Genomic DNA, 20,635 nt, shown 5'->3' on the forward strand with positions numbered 1-20,635 from the left:
TGAAGAAGACGAGATCTGAGAGGCGGCGGAAGCCATAGTTATAGGAACCCTAATGAACCTCTGATACCATGAAGATTGAGTATAATATTGACTTGTTGAAATTGAACAATACAGAAAGTATCTTACTTATACAGACCAAAGACAGCTGGTGTACAGCTGGTAAACTAATAGCAAAAAGTATCTTACTTCTACAGACCAAAGACAGCTGGTGTACAGCTGGTAAACTAATAGCAAGTATACACAGTAAATACAGATTATAAGATAATATATCTAATACCTACTAACAATTTACAAAAAATTAATTACGTAATTAACGTATTTTTTTTTATCAAAATGAAATAATGTGCTACTCCCAATTATCACAAACACTGAAGCACTATACATACATAAAATAAGTATTCATAAACTTACATAAACATGTGGCATGTCTATGGGGCTTATTTAATAAAATTTGTTTATTTTTTTAATCTATGTGACATGTATTTTTTGCTTGTCACATAGATTATGTAAGTTTATGAATGGGAAAATTAAGAACATATATCATTTTGGTATCACAAATATGTCTAAAGTATTATATGATAGTAGTGTAAATAATAAAATAACGTTTATTTGCGTTATTAACAGTAGCACAAATCTTCCCCACATATTTTTGGTAAAAAAATTAATTACTTAATTAAATTTTAAAAGTGTTAATAAAGGGAAAAAAAACCTTAACAAATAATCAATTTCAAAGACTTGTTTGCCTGGTGAGTAGATGGTACAAGTTGTCGGAACTGAATTTCAGGTTCACAAATCGCATTGCCTGCGTAATCAAACACTCCCTTCTGTAAGCTGTGCCCCACTCAATCCTCACCATGCCAACACCGCAGGAACAGGAGCAGCCACTACTGCTCGACCCAGACCAGGAAACCGCTTATGAGGAAGCAGAGAAGGTCCACATCGTCGGAATCGACTCCGACTCCGAAGCCGACGGCGCGAGGCCGTTCTCTTGGAGGAAGCTATGGCTCTTCACTGGGCCGGGTTTCCTCATGAGTATCGCGTTTTTGGACCCTGGAAATCTGGAGGGGGACCTTCAGGCGGGAGCGATTGCTGGATACTCGCTGCTATGGCTGCTATTACTGGCAACGGCCATGGGACTCCTCGTGCAGCTCCTCGCGGCTCGGCTCGGCGTGGCTACTGGACGACACTTGGCCGAGCTTTGTAGGGAGGAGTACCCCACGTGGGCCGGGATGGTGCTGTGGGTCATGGCGGAGGTGGCTCTGATCGGGGCTGATATACAGGAGGTTATTGGAAGTGCGATTGCAATCAGGATTTTGAGTGATGGGTTTATTCCTCTCTGGGCTGGTGTTATTATTACTGCTTTGGATTGGTAAGTTCGGTAACTTTGGATTCGTTCATGACGGATTTTGGGCTGTACTATTGTTTCTGTATGTGTTTTTTCAGCACTTTTGCCATATATTCAGATTTTTTGATGTATTGTTTTGTTTATTCATCTATAGATTGAGCTTGATTATGCGATAATTATTTGTGCTAGTTATTTTGCCATTGAACCCGACAAGTTAACTTGTTGAGTTCGGGCATTTCATACATTTATACATATTCTAACAATTTGAAAGAGTTTTGAATGACTAAATAATATATTATTTGTAGGTGTGACCTATAGTTAATGCATATTTCATTTGTTATTTGTTTATGGAGCAGTGAGCAGTCAAAGTTTGTTAGGCTGCCTGGAAAACCAGGAAAGGATAATATGCAATTAGCTTTGATAGTTTGTCTCAAATAATTACAGAACACAGATAGTACTTTATTACTTTATTTTAAAATATTAATTCCAGTATCTATATTCAGTTTTCATTTCTCAACCCCTTTTGGTTGATACGGCGCTCCTTTCTGTATTGTTACAGTTTTATCTTTCTGTTCCTTGAAAACTATGGGGTGAGAAAATTGGAAGCAGTTTTTGCTGTTCTGATTGCAACAATGGCACTGTCATTTGCGTGGATGTTTGGTGATGCAAAGCCAAGTGCCAAAGACATTCTTCTTGGTGAGGAAATCATGCAAACTATGCTTGCTATTAAAGCATAAGCCTTTGTTTAGAAATTTCCTATGTGTAACGAATTACTGTTCTTCTTGCAACTAATAGACAGTTAAACGGTTTCTCTTCTGCAGGTATCGTGGTTCCGAAACTTAGTTCTAGAACAATAAAGCAGGCTGTTGGAGTTGTGGGTTGCATTATCATGCCCCATAATGTGTTTTTGCATTCTGCTCTTGTACAATCAAGGGAAATTGATCATAGCAAGAAATTCCGTGTTCAGGAGGCTCTCAAGTACTATTCAATAGAATCTACGCTTGCCCTTTTAGTTTCTTTCATAATCAATCTGTTTGTCACAACTGTGTTTGCCAAGGGTTTCTATGGCACAGACCTGGCCGATAATATTGGCCTCGAAAATGCAGGGACCTATCTCCAAGAGAAATATGGCAGTGGAATTTTCCCAATCTTGTATATCTGGGGTATTGGATTACTAGCGGCTGGACAAAGTAGTACAATTACTGGAACATATGCAGGACAGTTTATCATGGGAGGTTTCCTGGACCTAAGATTGAAAAAATGGCTTAGGGCATTGATCACTCGAAGTTGTGCAATTCTTCCAACTATTGCGGTCGCACTTATCTTTGATTCTTCTGAAGGCACCCTAGATGTTGTGAATGAATGGCTCAATGTGCTTCAGTCAGTTCAGATCCCTTTTGCACTTATTCCCCTACTTTGTTTGGTTTCGAAAGAGCAAGTCATGGGAACGTTCAAAATTGGACCTTTTCTCAAGGTATAGTAGTACTCTCTCTATTCTCCATAGTGAGTATGAACTATCACTTCGTTGGCCTAAATCTTGTTATCAATTCATAATTTCAGTGACGAGTTTCAGTAATTGTGTTTGGCCTATACTGTTTTATTTTGCTGTTCTTGCAGTGTTGAATGGCTTACTGAAAATGAAAATTAAAGATATATTGTCCAGGCCATTGACTAATCATATTTTGGAGAGATCTTTGGGAACTGAGAGTCTATGAAAGTTCACTCTTGCTTAGCATATATATAATTGTCTTTGCTATGGAATCAAAATAGTCCAGATGACATCAGTAGAAGTCTCTTGTCAAAATTTTCACTTGTTAAGTAGGATTAATTGCAGGTTTGACTGTGATCTATGAAGTGGAGGGAGTAGTAGTCTAGTTTTCCTTATGAATTACAACTGATCTTTCTAGGTCGTAATCTGCGTTTGCTCATGTGTCACAGTGATATCATAAAATGCATGAGCTACTGTAATGTGTCGTGCATGCATTTTTCCCTTTTTCTACCTTGCCTTTAGATTGTCGGAAGTTTTAGTTTCTTTTCTTTTCTTTTTTCTGTGTTACGTTTATGTCTTATAGGCTTCACCAACTGATTTGATATGCTACTCCCTCGTGTCTATGCATGTGGCTCCTAAACATCACAGGATTTGCATAGACTGGGACATCAATTATATTGGAGTGGTTAAATCACTATGTATATCGCAGCGAACTGGATCATGAAAATGTTATTTCATCTTTTCATACTCTGAGTTGCAATTACGCTTTGCTTAATTGGTCGAAGCCAGCCGCAAAACTTTGCATATGCTTTTGAGGAAACCTTTTTATTACTCCATCTCCTTTGTAGAAATTAGATATAACGGGGCACTGCAGTGAGCTTAGAATTACAAGGATGCTATATTTGTGATTTTGAAATTACGCTGCTGCTTTGTCTTGAAGCTTTTTATCAATTTATTTAAAGGAGAAGAGTTTCTTGCGCATAACCTTTTCTTTTTCTTTTTCGGAAACTTCCTTTTTGCAGATGGTTGCATGGATTGTTGCTAGCCTGGTGATCGTTATCAATGGATATCTATTACTGGATTTTTTCTCCTCTGAAGTGAGTGGAACGATTTTTACCACCATCACGTTGGTTTTGACAGCCGCATATGTTGGATTCATAATTTACCTTGTTTCCCGAGGTATTACCTTCTCTACTTGGTGTGGTTTAAGATCGTAGAAATAGGCACGAGGAATTGAATACATGGCTTTGTTGTAAAATGTTCAGACCATACATACATTCATTTTCACTTCTAGCCTTAGGTACTACCTGTTTACAAAGTTGAAGTCAGCAGGTAACCTTATTTCTTTTTAGTATAAGCGACTGATAGTCGTCGTTCGTCTACGACAGAGCCCTTGTTATGTATCATGTTGTATACTAATTATATATGGCATAGAGTGGGCAGGGAGCAACAAAAGACTGTAATTTTGCATGCTGATTTCATTAGTATAATGCTGCAGCCAAACAATGTAATCACAGCTTCAGTTTGAAGCAGAAGCCAGAAGGTATTGATGTAGCTTTTGAATGATATTTCAGCCAGATGAACTCATCTATGCACCTTGGAATTTGGCTCTTTTGTTTCTTTCAATCTGCTGTCTTAACATGTGCATTCTTTAGATTATTCACGTGCTAAGACTTTGGGGGTTGCAGTGACCAGACCCGAGCGATTGTTTAACAAAAACACAGGTCTCCGCTAAGTTGTAAGACCGTGCTGTTAGGGTAAATATCAATATAGATAATAATTACAATTACATGTGCGAAACACGGGCATATTGGCATGCAATATGCAACTAGTTTCCCAAAATTTGCAAGTTGCTTTATAATTGATGAGCCAAATGATGGGCCTTTAACCCACCGTAGATAAGAAAATTGAAAATGAAATTTATAGCATGTTGGGCTAAAAATGGGCCGATTTATTTGCGAAGCGATGGGCTTAAAAAGCCCAGCGTAGATAAGAAGGTTGCGGGATCCGGAGAGAAGAATAGAGTAGTACCGCTATAATTAGAGTCCAGAAACCAATAAAATAAAAAAAAAAAGAAATTAAATCGAAAATTGCAATTATGCACTCATATATATGCATTGATTTTAAAAATAAGTTTATTATATATTCAATATACTTATTTATAATTTAATAATAATTTTCTAGTAAAACGTAGGTTAATATTATGTTGCGAGAATAAAAATTGAAAAATATGATAATAATAAGTTTTAAGTTAAGAGTCGAGACTTTACATAAAAATATAAATTTCAACTTTGCAATTGCCAATGAGTCTTAGTTTGATAATGTATTGAGTATGTTATTTTCTTAACAAATTTCGTTACCCTATTATGAAAATTGGATATACTTACTTGATCTTGATTTTAACATTTAATTTTATAGTATATTAATTATTGATTAGAATTATCAATAAACAATTACAATTTAATCTTAATAAATGGTAATAGACCACTGAATATTTGTGTCATGAGTTGTTACATGTGGCCTATCGGTTTTTTATGACGTAAATCTCAATACATGTTATCTATAGTTAGTGGTATAAGTATATTACAATTATCCTATGAAAATTCATTTTTTTTTTTATCAAGCAATGAAAATTCATTTTGTAGATGCAAGGATCTACAATCCAGAAATGTCGTACAAGACCACCAACAATCATGCAAATATCACATTGAAAGCAGGTCGTGAAACTCGACATCAGTGTAGTGTCGATTGAGAAAGTTTCGACAATCAAATCAGTTAATGGATGAGGAATTTACTGTGAAAGAATTGAGAGTATTTATAGAGAGCAAAATACTTTCAAAAGTTGGTCGCTTTAATGTGACGAGACCTTTAGTATTTATAGAGTTCTAGCTCATAGACCCACCATGGTCACTCGAACTAACAAGCACTGGGCCTTGGATGTTTCATATGTCGACGAAGGAGCTTCCTGGCGATGAACCTGTATATGAATAGTAGAGGTTATAGGCCTTTGTTGAGTTGGTTATAGCTCAGGCTGTGGGTCTTGCTTAAAAGATAACCCAGACATAGGGTATGGGACTATTAAGCTCGATTGTGTGGCTCGCGTGGGCCTTGACTATTCATTTTTATTTTTAAGGCAAAAGGCCTATCACAAAATAACACTATTTTGCAAGTCAAATCGTCAAAATCTTCTGTATTCAAAACGTTGGCGTTTCAAATCAGGTAGTGTCACCAAATTTGCAAAAGCCGATAGCATATTTTTTTCAGAAGCAGAGTCGCAGATTGCTTCAACTAAACCCTAATTGCCGCCCGCCTACGCCAGTCTCCACACGTCTCCGCCAATCTCCGCACGTATCCGCCAAATCAGCAGGTGCTCCGCATCCTCTGATATTCCTTTAATCGTTACTCATTATGATATGTATTTTGTTTATGCTTGATCTTGTTCCATTAATTGAAAGAAAATTGGATGTTTGGTTCATTTTTTCCCCTCTCTTGTTTGTTTGCGTAAGTCTAATTGACGGTTCGAGTAATTCTAAATGTCTAATTGATGGTTGGAGGGAGTCTAATTGAGAACCAAGTATTATATATAAAATTGATGTTTGTGACTCTTGTCGAATTGAAGGGACTCTCAGCTTTGTTGGGCCCATCATCTGTGCATACTGTCTGTGCATAATTTGCAGGGAAGGCTGCTCTGAATCAATTCCAAACTTTAGTTGGATTCCATATATGACTAGATATATGCTTATATAGTTCTACCTATATTTACATATCCCTTTTTAATTATTTTGTGTACGTTGTTAAGTTAATTTTATGTGGAATTGATTTTGAAGGTATAATTATTTTTTGTATATTTTCTTTTACTCACTTAGCACTAATGTTTGATTTTTCATTTATGATGACCTACGATTGCGCTTAAGTGTATTTTGTTTTCGTATTAATACGAGCCTATGACCCAATGGTGGAGTGATTTTATTTGGTTTATACTATTATAGAATGTTTAAGACTTTAAGGTACTTTGTTTTCATGTAGACATGTATTCATGTTGTGTTATTTGTTGAAGGCTTGATGCCATAAATATTTTTCCGTTTGGTTTTGTAGATGGATTTGAGAGCTTCATTTGTTTTCTATTTTTACCTCTCACTAGTATATGCTTAAGTTTACAATGATGTTTGGTTTCTATGACTATTTTTTTTTGGGTTAAATTCTATGTTTCTGTGTCAAACTATATATTTTTAGTTGATTCGGTTTTTAGAACTATGTTCTGCAGTTGCATGGGAAAACAATTGGTAAACTAGTGGTCAACTTTCTACTTTGTGCTATTGGAACTAATTTCAGTCATCATTGAGGTTCTATGTACAGGGTGTATAAAGACTGAAGCATGGAATGAATGTTAATGGTGTCCTTGTCTGATTGTCTCAATAAAAATTTAGCAAGTTATCTTTGATCGTTCAGCTATCATTCACGATAGAATGATGAGAGGAACATGATTATATGATGCCTTGATGATATTCTATTTTTAATGTATTGTCTATTACTTATCAGTTATCACATTCATAGCAAGCACATTTAAAACTTTCAATTGTGTATGAATCATGTGAGTAGGAGAGAGACGCACTTACAGGGTAGAGGCCTCCATCTCCTTAGGTGAAAGGTGCTGGCGCGCGAATGACGTAAGGCACAAATTAGGTAATTTAATTGTAGTATAGATAATTATAATCAAAGTATGCAACTCTCTATTATCTACCTCACAAAAAAATCAAGGCCAAGCTTATCTAGACTCTCGCAATCTTGTCTTCTACGTACTTCCTTTGGAAATCGGTCTGTCATGCATATCTAGACTATAGGGTTTCTGTGTTTCTATTTCCTATTCAAATTCTTCAGTTGATACTCACGGGTGAGCCAGTTCAAAACCTCTTGGGCTTGCAGTTATTGTGTAAGCATAGTTGATAAATATAAGTTATTGATTAAAAAAAATTGTCCCAAATCTGTAAATAAAAAGTTAAAGAAACCTAGGTGCGCCTGGTGTGAAGTGCATACCTAGGTGTGCCTAGGCTGCATCTCACTGAAGGGCATGTACCTGAGGCAGGGTGAGGGGTGGACCCCTTGCCTTGAGCTTCAGGCATGCCTTTGGCAACTATAGTTGTGACGGGATTCTAGAATAAATGGTGGTAACTTTACACAAACGGAAGAATTTAATTCAAAGTGTTAACCATTTTTTCGTCTCTGTAAATGGAAACCGAAGAATAGCATGTGGACGAAGCGATTTCATTGTAATTTCAGCATTGAAAAATGGACAGGAGTCCAATTTGTCATGGATGGAATGTTCATAAGTTCATTATGTTCAATATGTAATTCTGTGTATGCAGTTAATGATATCAAAATTTATGGCATTAGTCTTTTCATTTGATAACTTTCCCATCATTGTGTGATTTTAGGTGTTTGATACTTGAATCTCTGATTTTTTCCAAGCTAGTGAGTAGTAATGAAGAAGTAAAGCCACTTGAATGGAAAGACATGGCTTTAGACGTTTGCTGGACCTGCATTTTAGTTCATCCGATTGAACTCCCTTTTATATGAATGTAGTTTTTTCCCCCTCCTTTACAATGGTTGTTTGTTTGGGATATAGTTTCTTCTCATAACTGCCCCTGATCTATCAACCTACTTCTTGATGTGCTTGTGGTTTGATATCCTTGGTGTTTATCAGTTTCTCTTCTGCCAGAAATGAAAACGTTAATGGCTTGAGATTTTCAAGGTTGAATAGATATTGTATCTAAACTGGTTAACACGTGGCTTTAGTAGATTTTAGTATGCTTTCATGATTTTGTCTCATTCCTCGCAATCACTTGCAAGATTGAGGATTAATGTGGGTAGATTTAAGTTTCATATTGGTTTTTCGCATTTTAATTCCTTATAGTTTTATGTTGTGTGGTTGATTCTGTAGAACGGTCCTTGACTGTCAAGTCTTTGCATAATTATGGCAAATGACACCGAGCAAGTAATGACAAATAATCCCAAGCAAGACGTGACTACTGATACCCAAGTTCTTGAAAATGATACCGAGAAATTGATGGTGAAAGATGTCGGGCAAGAGGTGGCAAATGATGCCAATGAAGTTGAGTTGAATGACAATGAGCAAATTGTGGCCAATGATGCGGAGCATGTCTGGGAAAATGTCGCGGAGCAGGCTGTTGCAAAGGATATCGCATCTTCTCTTATGGAACAGCTTTCCCAGGCATTGCTTGAACTGAAAGCTTCCAAGAATTTTTCCGAGGACAATATTCGGTGGGATGAAATTGAGGAGCACTTCCTCAACCTTGAGACAACATTGAAGAGAAGATCTAAAGAGCTAGAAGCTAAGGAGAATGAATGCCAGCTGAAAGAAGCTAAAATTTTTGCATTGCTTGAGGAGAGAGAGGCAACTGTCACTGCTAAGGAGCAGGATCTCCAGGATCGGTTGCAAAAGCTTAAAGATGCTGTTGTTGCTGACATTGCAGAGGCACGGGCTAATCACCAGCCAGCTGCTTCAGATTCTGTTGAGGTAAGCAGCTTACTCGGTGATAAAAATTCCCAGGAGGATTTTTCTTATAGAATGGGTGAAATTGCTGATGACGTTGCTGCTCATGTCAAGCCACGTCCAGAGCTGACGCTATTTTGCGAGCAGATGGACGCAAAAGGGCTTCTCAATTTTACTATGGAGAATCAAAAAAATCTATATGCCATCTGTGAGGAACTTACTCTTGCACTAAAAAGTGCAATTGAGCCAGCCCGTTTGGTGCTGGATTCACTAGAGGGGTTTTACCCTCCAGATGAAATTACCCAACCGGTTGATAAGAAGGATGCTACCCTTCAAGGTATGCGCAAATCCTGTCTTATACTTATGGAAGCCATGGCTGCCTTGTTGGCAAGACTTGACTCAGGTGTTGATCACCTTCTGGACCCTGCAATAAAGCAGCGAGCCAAGGCAATTGCTGATGATTGGAAGCCTAAGTTAGCTAATTCAGACATTGATGCTGCCAATATAAATTCATTGGAAGCAGAGGCATTCTTGCAGCTCCTTTCAACTTTTAGGATTGCTTCTGAGTTTGATGACGAAGAACTCTGCGAGATTGTTCTTTTAGTAGCTCATCGCAGGCAGGCACCTGAGCTCTGCCGCTCTCTTGAGTTAACATACAAAATGCCAGGTTGGTGTTCTTTTAACTAATGGACCTAATGAGGTCTGGAGACTGGGCCAGTGTTAGCACGATGTGTCACTGATGTTTTATTCTTTTAGGCCCTCATAGATTCTTTGAGTAGTAGGGACGTGTTAAATAATTTGTTAAATTTGATGTTCTTGGTCACCACCTTGTAAATTGTACTAGTTAGATGCTTCTTCCTTAGTTAATACTGAATTTTCTGGCACTTCCCTATCTATGCAGGTATTGTTGAGTCGTTGATTAATGGTGGGAAACAAATAGATGCTGTGCGTTTTATACACACATTTGAGCTTACAGATAGGTTCCCCCCTGTGCCCCTCCTGAAGACATATTTGAAGGATATAAGGAGAAACTCACAAGGCAATGGTGGGAATGCCTCTGGTAGCTTTGATGCACAGGTACATGCTTTTCCCTTGATTGATTGATGCTGGGAAATATGTCTAGTGAAATACTTAGTTCGGTTTATCATCAATATGCAGGGGGATGTAAATGCACAAGAGCTGGCAGCACTGAAGGCTGTAATCAGATGCATTGAAGAGTGCAAGCTTCAGCCGAACTACCCGCTTGATCCACTCCAGAAAAGGGTTGCTCAATTGGAGAGGGCAAGATCTGATAAGAAAAGAAGATTAGATTCTGGGAAATATCACCGCTCGAAGAAGTCTAGATCAAATGGAGGATATCGTGGATTCCGTCAACAGAGCGGTGGCATTGCTAATACTCATGCTGCTACTGTAAGGCAAGCTCCGCCTATTTTCACTGAGAGGGCTGCATACCCTGGAATTCCTGGCAGATATCCTCGTGCTGGTCCAACCTCTTATGATTATCAAGTTCCTGGTCCGTCTGCATACACACAGCAGAGCACCGATTATGATTATCAAGTTCCTGGTCAGTCTGCATATACACACCAGAGCGCTGATCAGAGGCTATACTATCATTCTCAAGATGACAGGATCCCCGCTGCTCCTTACAACGCAGCATCAAATTATAGTGGTTATCTCGGTAGTGGGATACCACCGTCGGCGCATCAGCCACATATGTAGATTATGCAATTGCTGATGCTGTAGGGTTTAATAATATTGCATGATTAGATTGTTGGATATTTCCTTTGTTTTGCAGGTGGCTCTATTGTTGTTTGAAGATACATGTTCCCTTGGGGCTCCTACTGTAATGATTCTGTGAGCAATGTAGTGCCAAAGCTAAATGTAAATTAAACAATGGTTTGTCGAAGTAGGCAGCAGCATGGCCAGACTTTCTAGGAAAAGATGAAAAACTGACATTTCGGAAGTAATACGTTGATGAAGACATGATACTTTAGTCATTAGTGGACCCGTAATTAAAAGACTTTGACTATTTTTTTGTTTGAAACAGGGGTAGAAGTTTGGGGAGGGGGTACTTTGACTATTAATTGAAAGTAACTAGAGAATAATAATTGCCATTGTTAATAAGTTTGATTAATATTAAAGTTAGCGACCACTAATCAAATGAATTATTATAACGGTCAACTGAGAAGAAAATCTCAAAATCCCCGATCCGTCAAAGTCTTTATACCCTGTGATCACGCGGAAAAAAGAAAAATAAAATTTGTAATGACGAGAACGTCCCACACGCCAGACGAACCACCATGAAAGAGAATATTAAAACCAGCAGAGAATGAGCGAAATCTGAGCAGGTTAACAGTTTCTCGGAGAGTGACGAGCGGAGGCCCATCTTTTCAGGTACTTGAGCATTCGCTATGTTCAGGCACTGTTTCCGTTTCTCTAACTTTGATTCATCTAGGGTTTGTGTTTTACCTTTCTTATTCACTTCTTGCTTTTCAACTTGATTGCGGAGGCAGCTCAAATATGCTTTGAATTTGAATAATTAGAGTCTCGTGTTTGTTCTATGTTCTTAATTTTCTCTTACAGTGACTGGAATTACTTTTTCATTTGAAACTCTAGGTGTTATCTTCTTCATTAGTGTCGTGGTTTTATGGGGAGATGAAATGGTGTAATCTTAATTTTTTCCATATATGTGTCTCTGATTTGTAATTTTGCCTGGCAACAGTGGGGCTCTATCTATCTTTGTGCTTATTGAGGTGGTTAGAGTAAAAATGCTAATTTTAACCGTTTATTGGTAATAAAAATAGTTGGCATCAATGCAGACATGGGCACGTATATTTATGAATTTGTACGTAAACATTTATTCTGAGTCACTGACTAGCAGATCTCATCCTTGCTTTGGATAAAAGCTTTGACGATGATGATATGTGGAGGTATGTTGCTTACATCTTTTTCTTCCCTGACCCTGCTTCCACTGTGAGAGCTTTGTGCATGCGAGTTATTACCTCTTTTATCTACATGTTTAACCTATAGATACAATTATTGGGGGTGTTAAATTCTTAGACTCTTGGGCTGGAATCTAGATGCAGGGAGCAACTGTCCTATGCATGTTTGCTTACTTATGAGAAAAGGGACCCCATCCTTGACCACTAATCTTACTGTTGATTGAGAAGTCACATGCTTTCTTTTCTGCTTGACATTTCAAAGGCTATTGTGAAATTTTGTTGGATTGAGCGTCTTCATGGAAATTTTGTACTCCCTCCGTGCCATTTTAATTGTCCCCTTCAATTTTACACACAATTTAAGAAATTGTATTACTCCCCTTCAATTTGACATTTATACCCTCATTTATAGAGGACAATTAAGATGTCAATGACTCCTTGGGAATTCACTCCATCAGTTTTTCAATTTAAGGATAAATAAGGGTAAGATGGGAAAAATGGATGAAATTAGTTTTAATTAATTGAAATGGACATGCATTTGGGACATCCCAAAAAGGAATAGAGGACAATGAAAATGGGACGGAGGGAGTAATTATTTCTTGGTGGAATGGCAGTCTTTTTAGGACAGGACAGATTGGATGTGCAAAATTTTACTATCAATACTTACAATCTATGTCCAGTTTATAGTATGCTAATTCTGAGGTATCATAACTCAAGGTTTCGGTTCGGAGCAGGTATTGGTAGTCGTTACACTCCCTGAGAGTATTAAAGAGTCACATCCGTTGATATTATGACAACAGGGTTGATATTGTGGAGTGCATTGGCTTAATTATCGGTGTTGAGTGTTGACAAAGGAGTTCTTCATTTTTATGGCCTCAATTATCTGAGTTCATTAATCTTACCATTTATCTTGGCGTTGGAATTAATAGCTCGTAGTGAAAAAGGTATGCTTCATGTCCCTCATTATTTTTCATTTGTTACATTACATATAACCTTTTCCAGGGGGACGAATTTATGGATGTGTTGCTCCTAAAGAATGAGAAATAGATGAGAAGATACAGGATTACAAAGAAAAAGTTAGTTATTACATTTCTATAAGTAGAACTAATGGAAAAAGTGGAATCACGTGGTTCAAATTAAAATAACTATTCCAAATGGTTTATTGAACATCCTTTATGTTATTATTGTCTCTTTTTTTTATACAAACATTACCTAGTACTCATTAGGACCTAGTCACCAAATTCACATCTCATTTTCTTATCTTGAAGGTTTTTCTGTCTCAACAACTAAACCATTGGCCTTTCCATTGGGTGCAGTTTGGTGTTTCAATCTGCTTGATAGTTTTTGTTTTTCTCTTGGTTAGTTTCGGTTATTCGTTGGATTTCCTTTTTTCTTGAAACAATAAATGATTTGATTCGTGTTAGATTCCATTAGATCTTCTTTGCATTGTTGGTTGGTGTTTATTTTGCGATACCACTCTCGATGTTGAACTTTTATGAGAAGTATATCTTGCTACATAAACATCTTTGCATTGTTGGTTGTTGTTTATTTTTGTGCTACACTGCCACCACTCTCGGTGTTGAACTTTTATAAGAAGTATTTTTAGTGAAACATATTGGGAGTGTGGGCATGAGAATTCTGGAGTAAGTTAAGATATTGTGCCCATGAAAGAATTCTAAAATTAAGTAGACCTTAGGATACTCCGTGCATGGAATAAGTTATAGCATAATGTCCGTCCATTTTTTATTATGTCCCTATTGTTTAGGTTTCAAGAAGGAATTGTTGTCGCTGAGGCAGCGGAACTTTTCATGTTGGTGGTTTTAATAATAGCTAGGTTGGTCTTTTTCTACTATGAATTTTGGTAGTCTCCCTAAGGAAACTTCTTTTTTTCCCCCTTTTCTTGTTGGTTATTACTGAAGCTGGGTTCACTTAATGGCAAAATTTTTAAGCTAATTCTTATCCTTCAAATTTAGGACGTGAATCTGCTTCTGTTACCATGAGTTGTGGATATTAGTAAATTCATGCATATCATAACAGTTTTAAAAGAAGTGGGATTGCATTGTTCCATTTTAAAATCCTCAAGTACGCTGCTGCTATTATTGCACATAGGCAATGGGCTGATTCATATTGCTCACTTTTTCAGTAACTTTCGGCATGTATTAGTCTCTGAAAAGGGCTAGTTAACATAATAGAGTTGCAGACAAATGACAGCAATAGTGTAGTTTTCATAGATTAGGCAGAACAGGGTTGCCTGTAAGGCATAAACACTGAGTAGTCTTTGTTTCCATTGGTATGATAGAAATTTCAATTTTGATTAATGGGATGTTTCGGAATGAGTCCAATTCTGCAGTCAAGATTGAATTAGCGATTGCTGTAAATAAAAGTGAAATGTATAAGTTACAATTTATTGGTTGTTGCTGTAAATGATTTTTATCAATTCGGCCTGAACATATAAGATTTTCAAAATTTTCCAAGCAATTAGCTTTTGGTTTTATTTGCATTGGATGTTTGTCATTCACACATTCTATGTGTAACATTTTGTTTTACTACTCCATTTCTTCTAGTTTTCCTATTTTCGGGGGCTTTTTAAACTTTTCGATGACGCAGGTACAATGGAGATATCTTTGTTGAAGTCTCCTCTTAACAGTATCTCCACCTTTTCACATCTATCATCTTTCGACAACATAAAGTCAGACCCAATGCAGAGGTGTTACAAGAAGGCAGAAGAAATATTGAATTTGTTGAGGCCCATACTTGATGCCATTGTGGATTCTGAAATAGCTTCCGATGACATGCTCAACAAGGCGTTTGAACGATTAGGTCAATTTGTTGATGAGTTAACGGAGCTTTTCAGAAATTGGCAATCATTGTCGAGTAAAATTTATTTTGTGAGTCAGAAACTATATTTTCGGTAAATTTTTGTGGTTTTGGAATTATCTTATTTCTCTTCACTTACCTTAGCAAATGATGAAATGTCTCCTTCATCATACTTCTCAGGAAACCATTGCAGACATTTATACACTTTTGGTGTTAGAATGCTCATTTTATAGTACTTACCTTGCTTGCTTATATATTATGTAAGGAAGCTTGTTCTTTTGGCTCCTTAATCTTTTTCATGTTGTCTAGGTTCTGCAAATTAATACATTATTGGTGAAGATTCAGACCTCTGGTCAGGATATTCTTCAGCTGTTGAAAGTGTCCCATCGAAGTCTCCCTGATGAATTAAGTTCATCTTCTCTTGAGGTACCTTGCTTGACAAGTATTTGTTGGAAGTTTTTGCCATTTTGAGTATGTTATTTCGTGCTGCAGCATGGATTGGGTATAATCAATTGCAAGGCTTTTGATTTGATTTATATGTTAGGACTTAGGATCGTGCAGGAGATGAATTTCTTTTATTGTGGCTAACTATTGCCATCACTTAATTGCAGCATTGCATACAAAGAATTAAGCACATGGGATATGATCGAGTGGCGCTAACTATCAAAGAAGCTTTAAGGGATCAAGTAGAGGGTGTTGGACCAAGCTCAGAGGTTTTGGTGAAAATTGCTGAGAATCTCGGCTTGAGCTCAAACCAGGAGACTCTGATTGAAGCCGTTGCCCTTGAAAAGTTGAAGGAGAATGCTGAACAAATTGAAAAAACATCAGAGGTTGAGATTATTGATCAAATGATTGGTCTTGTGACTCGCATGCATGATCGCCTTGTCACAATAAAGCAGTCGCAGAGCTGTAGCCCTGTCCCTATTCCCGCTGACTTCTGTTGTCCTCTTTCCCTTGAGTTGATGACAGATCCAGTTATTGTGGCATCTGGGCAAACCTATGAGAGGGCTTTTATTAAAAATTGGATTGATCTTGGGCTTACTGTCTGTCCTAAGACTCGGCAAACAGTTGCTCGCACAAATCTGATTCCTAATTACACGGTTAAGGCACTAATTGCTACTTGGTGCGAGTCAAACAATGTGAAGTTGCCTGATCCCTTGAAGTCCATGAGCTTAACTCAACCTACTCCACTACTCACACATGCTGAATCAGGGCCACCTGAGGATTTACAGATTTATCCTAATTCCAAAGACAACTGGACATTGTCACCTGAGCCAATTCAGTCTGGCAGTCGTTGTAAGAGCTTGATTTCCTCTGCTGGAACTTATGGAGAAGGAGCTTCTCCACTTCATCCCCGCTCTACTTCTGAGGGTTCCTTGTCAAGTGTAACTGGTAATGGATTGGGTTTGGATATTGACAGGCTGTCACTAAAAAGTTCTGAAGACAAGGCTACTGACTCAGAAGCAAGGAGCACAGATTCAGTTGGTGAAAAGTCTGTGTCACCAGTGAGAAAGGACTCTTTTAATATTGGCGGACCTTGTGAGCCTTCGCAGAGCCATAGCAGAACCTTGTCAGCTTCCAGCATGCTTTCAAGTACAAATATCAATGAAAGAATGTCAGTGGATGCCAATGGGACTTCAGATGTATCCGATCATCGTACTTCTTATAGCAGTGATGCTTCTGGGGTGGTGAAAGCAGAGCCGCAGGTTGATGGTGCCTGGAATACTCCGCAGAGGGAAACTGAGGTACCCCTCCGTTTGGTGGAGACACGATCCAGAAGCCAAAAAATATGGCACCGGCCATCAGAGAGGTTTGTTCCAAGGATAGTTTCTTCACCAGCTATTGAGACAGGGTTAGATCTTTCTGGTCTTGAATCTCATGTTCGGAAGCTGGTTGAGGACTTGAGGAGCACTTCAGTTGATGCTCAAAGAGAAGCAACAGCTGACCTCAGGCAACTTGCGAAGCAAAATACGGATAACAGAATTGTAATAACAAGCTGTGGAGCCATTAGCTTGTTGGTTAACTTGCTTTACTCAGCAGATTCAGAGATTCAGGAAAATGCGGTCACAACACTCCTGAATTTGTCGATTAATGACAACAATAAAACTGCTATTGCCAATGCCGAAGCTATTGAACCCCTAATTCATGTTCTTCACACAGGAAGCCCCACGGCCAAGGAAAACTCAGCGGCCACTCTCTTTAGTCTCTCTGTGATTGAGGAAAACAAGATTAGGATTGGAAGGTCTGGAGCCATTGAACCTCTGGTTGATTTACTAGGAAATGGAACTCCAAGGGGGAAGAAAGATGCTGCTACAGCATTGTTTAACTTGTCAATATTTCATGAAAACAAGGTCCCGATTGTGCAAGCTGGGGCCGTTAAGCACCTTGTTGAATTGTTGGACCCAGCAGCTGGGATGATTGACAAGGCAGTTGCTGTTTTGGCAAACCTCGCTACAATTCCCGAGGGTAAGACTGCAATTGGTCAGGAGCGTGGGATTCCTTTTATAGTGGAGGTTATTGAGCTGGGTTCTGCCAGAGGGAAGGAGAATGCTGCTGCTGCTCTATTACATCTTTGCACAAGCAGTGTTAGGTTTACCAATATAGTTCTTCAAGAAGGCGCTGTCCCACCTCTAGTGGTATTGTCTCAGTCTGGCACCGCAAGGGCCAAGGAAAAGGTATTATTCTTGATGATATTCTCTATTTTTTGTTCTCTCCATTGTGTGTAAGAAAATCACTTTTCTTTTTCTTGCAGGCACAACAACTTCTTACCCATTTCAAAGAACACCGACATGGTAATGCTGGCAGGAACTGATTTTAGAAAAGCAACCCAAAGTGTCATTTGACCATACAAATAATGCAAGTGAAAGGTTTTTTGTGGTTTATTTTTGATTATTTGTAGATTGATTGTGGAGGATTTGATTGAGGCCTCTTGTGTAAGATATATTTTTTAATAGTAAATGTGGAAAGGAGGAGTTTCATTTGTGAGTCTGCCCTTTTTGAGCTCAGGCAATATTGGAAATTGAATTTTATTTGCTTGATTTCCGGTCCTAATTTATGCCTTTCTACGCGAGTGGAAAGGAGTTTCAGATATTGATGCCTATATTAATTTCTCAATAATGTTTTGGATCTACTAACTGCCATGGCAGAGCTCAAATTAGTTAGCAGGAGGTGAGTTGGGTCTCCCTGTCAGGGTACTCAATTTTTGGATAAAAATTATGGTGATATGAAACATATATCCTAGTGTTGGAACTTGACAGAAGAAGATTCTACAAGGAAAGCATGTTCTGGTACGGGGAAGGACTTGATTGATCTTGAGGGCTCTGTCAAAATTCTGCATTTATGCCAAGGTTAGTTTACTGCTTTTCCTGCCATTTCTAGACTGTGTGCTCTTTGATTGCATGGAATTATAGATTCTACCTCTTACCTTGTTAATAATTGTAAATCCCTTTCAATAGCCAATGCCTGCTTGTTTTAGAGAAAAGGAAAAGTTCAGTATAGTACACATTCCAATCTGCTGATATAGTAACAATTCCCACACGCACAAATGGTAATTACATACAATGTGCACAACTTTATGCTATATTTTATATCAGCCTGATGCAGATGCTATATTTCCCAGGAACATTCCTTTCGTAACCTTAGTGAAGATGAGGGCCAACACTGTTGCTGACGGCACAAAAATGACATCAGGTATAACCTTAATTATCTTCAACTGAGGCACATTCTCGCTGGCTTTTTTGGCTGCCATGACTGCTGCGGGTGTTACTATTCCAGTAATCATGGTAGAATCATCTAGCTTGCTAGGCTTCACACTCTCCTTCATGAAGTCAGTAAATACTTTCTTTTTCTCTGGCTCTGTTGCTGCTTTCCATTTTTTGAAAAAATCCTGCATTGAATTATATTTAATGGAAAGTAGTGTGAGATTGGAAATGAAGACGCGAAGCTACTGTCAACCGACCTCAACTTCCTTGTGTGATGGTACATCGTAGTGTTTTCCAGGCACTGCCGAGTTGAAGTTGCTGGATGTAAGATATGTTTTAACAGGTAATAATCAGACAGTTGTGTTTAAGAATTGTTTCTAAATAGTAAGATCTTTTTAACTGTGATCCCTTACTTGAAGATATCAAGAATGGCAGTGTGGAAGTCTTCGAATTTTTTGATATCTTTCTCTACAAATGGATTGTAGAGTGCTCCTGTCACGATATCCACCATCAGTGTTGAAGGCATACCTACGACGAAAGCAACCAGTTCATGATCGCAGGTAAGAAACTAAGAATACGAAGTTGTGAAAGGATTTTGTATCAGAGATTGCTTACCTTTTCCCATGAAACTTGTTAAATTACCCATTTCGTAAACTTATTTGAACATAATAATAGGTTCCATCGTTGTGTCTATATATATAAGCTTGTAGAGGAGAATGTCCTGAGAAAGAAAGAATGACTTGTTAGTCTTGCCAATTCAATCTAAGGAAGGAACATTCATCTTTTTGTTTTTGTTTCAAGTCAGATTCCTGGCTTGAAACTAGACTTAACTTTGAGGAGGAGCCAGGAGGGAACGTGAATTATGTTCTCCTTTCATCAAATATTCAAATCCTTCTATTCGACTAATTGGGCCGTATAGCTGCAACAACAATATTGAAACAGGCGCAGGAGGCCCGTACAAAGAGCTGTTAGAAATTATGGCCGAGTTGTCCAAGCCCAAGACATCATTAATTGGATGTTTGTGCAATAGTCCAAGCCCATTAGCTGAGGCCCAAGACTATATAGTGGACCCGGTTGAGTTTATTAATGGATTTTCTTTTGGGTTGCGTTTGGTACTCTGTATAAAATATAATAATATTGTTATCCAATGTATATGGTAATTATTATATAAATTGATGTATAAGTTAATCTGATTCAGTGTTTGGAAAGAATTTAATAATTACTTATATAATATAATTCTTATACAATACAGTGATATAATTCTTATATAATACAATATTTTGGTATGTTGTTGGACAAAATAATAGTATAACATATGTAATAATGTGTTTGAACTACACAACTAAAATAATTATTATTTTCATCAGCTTTTATATGATAATTTGGCAACAAAAAAACATCAAATCTCATCATCTCATAAACAAGAGATAAGTCCCAAAATGACCTTTTTTTTGTTATTTGTATTTTTCCATGACTGCTGACTTTTCCAACAATAAAAATAATTGTTTTTATTGGTGAAACGAGTTGTGATTTTATTGGTCCATGCCACATGTCATCCACGTCAACAAAAATGAAATAATCAAAACAATCTATATTAAATATTTAACTAGGGATGACAAAAATCAATTCCAGATTTTTACAAAATATTTATATGTCTACACCCTAACTTTGACTTTGATTTTCGAACGTACTCAATTGACCAAACCTAGATTAATTTAATTCTTGACAAGTAAACCAAACAATAATCTAATCCGAGTTAGGATCCGAACAAGTAAAATAGACAAGATTTCTATATTTAGACCCGAACTAGATTTTGAACCAAACAAAAATTGT

At 37.7% G+C, this 20,635-nt stretch overlaps 4 protein-coding genes across 10 annotated transcripts; 3 read left to right on the top strand and 1 right to left on the bottom strand.

Moving 5' to 3' along the window:
* Window positions 1–740: 740 nt before the first annotated feature.
* On the top strand, window positions 741–4,437 carry LOC120013744 (metal transporter Nramp3-like). The gene is made up of 4 exons (XM_038865668.1): window positions 741–1,369; window positions 1,905–2,041; window positions 2,167–2,819; window positions 3,857–4,437. The coding sequence occupies exons 1-4, from the start codon at window positions 855–857 to the stop codon at window positions 4,049–4,051; spliced, it is 1,500 nt and encodes a 499-aa protein (XP_038721596.1). The 5' UTR covers window positions 741–854; the 3' UTR covers window positions 4,052–4,437.
* A 1,595-nt stretch (window positions 4,438–6,032) lies between these two features.
* LOC120013017 (FRIGIDA-like protein 3) lies at window positions 6,033–11,342 on the top strand. 3 transcript variants are annotated; one of them, XM_038864619.1, is made up of 5 exons: window positions 6,033–6,201; window positions 7,434–7,517; window positions 8,773–10,012; window positions 10,247–10,422; window positions 10,504–11,342. In XM_038864619.1, the coding sequence occupies exons 3-5, from the start codon at window positions 8,806–8,808 to the stop codon at window positions 11,062–11,064; spliced, it is 1,944 nt and encodes a 647-aa protein (XP_038720547.1). In that variant the 5' UTR covers window positions 6,033–6,201; window positions 7,434–7,517; window positions 8,773–8,805; the 3' UTR covers window positions 11,065–11,342. The 3 variants fall into 3 exon arrangements, with proteins under 3 accessions (XP_038720547.1, XP_038720548.1, XP_038720546.1); XM_038864620.1 differs by lacking the exon at window positions 7,434–7,517 and having other exon boundaries at window positions 8,746–10,012; XM_038864618.1 differs by lacking the exon at window positions 7,434–7,517 and having other exon boundaries at window positions 6,034–6,201.
* Window positions 11,343–11,536: 194 nt separating this feature from the next.
* LOC120013016 (U-box domain-containing protein 4-like) lies at window positions 11,537–18,125 on the top strand. 5 transcript variants are annotated; one of them, XM_038864612.1, is made up of 7 exons: window positions 11,542–11,739; window positions 12,165–12,275; window positions 13,019–13,228; window positions 14,892–15,172; window positions 15,411–15,527; window positions 15,713–17,776; window positions 17,854–18,125. In XM_038864612.1, the coding sequence occupies exons 4-7, from the start codon at window positions 14,897–14,899 to the stop codon at window positions 17,911–17,913; spliced, it is 2,517 nt and encodes an 838-aa protein (XP_038720540.1). In that variant the 5' UTR covers window positions 11,542–11,739; window positions 12,165–12,275; window positions 13,019–13,228; window positions 14,892–14,896; the 3' UTR covers window positions 17,914–18,125. The 5 variants fall into 5 exon arrangements, with proteins under 5 accessions (XP_038720545.1, XP_038720540.1, XP_038720544.1 ...); XM_038864616.1 differs by having other exon boundaries at window positions 12,227–12,275; XM_038864611.1 differs by having other exon boundaries at window positions 12,150–13,228.
* Window positions 18,126–18,473: 348 nt separating this feature from the next.
* LOC120013018 lies at window positions 18,474–19,471 on the bottom strand. Its single transcript, XM_038864621.1, has 4 exons — window positions 19,418–19,471; window positions 19,216–19,330; window positions 19,060–19,120; window positions 18,474–18,987 (listed from the first exon to the last, which is right to left on the bottom strand). Exons 1-4 carry the CDS (start codon window positions 19,446–19,448, stop codon window positions 18,691–18,693), a joined length of 504 nt encoding a protein of 167 aa, XP_038720549.1. The 5' UTR covers window positions 19,449–19,471; the 3' UTR covers window positions 18,474–18,690.
* Between the last annotated feature and the right edge of the window lie 1,164 nt (window positions 19,472–20,635).

The sequence above is a fragment of the Tripterygium wilfordii genome, chromosome 13, assembly GCF_013401445.1.
Source record: "Tripterygium wilfordii isolate XIE 37 chromosome 13, ASM1340144v1, whole genome shotgun sequence".
NCBI lineage: Eukaryota > Viridiplantae > Streptophyta > Magnoliopsida > Celastrales > Celastraceae > Tripterygium > Tripterygium wilfordii.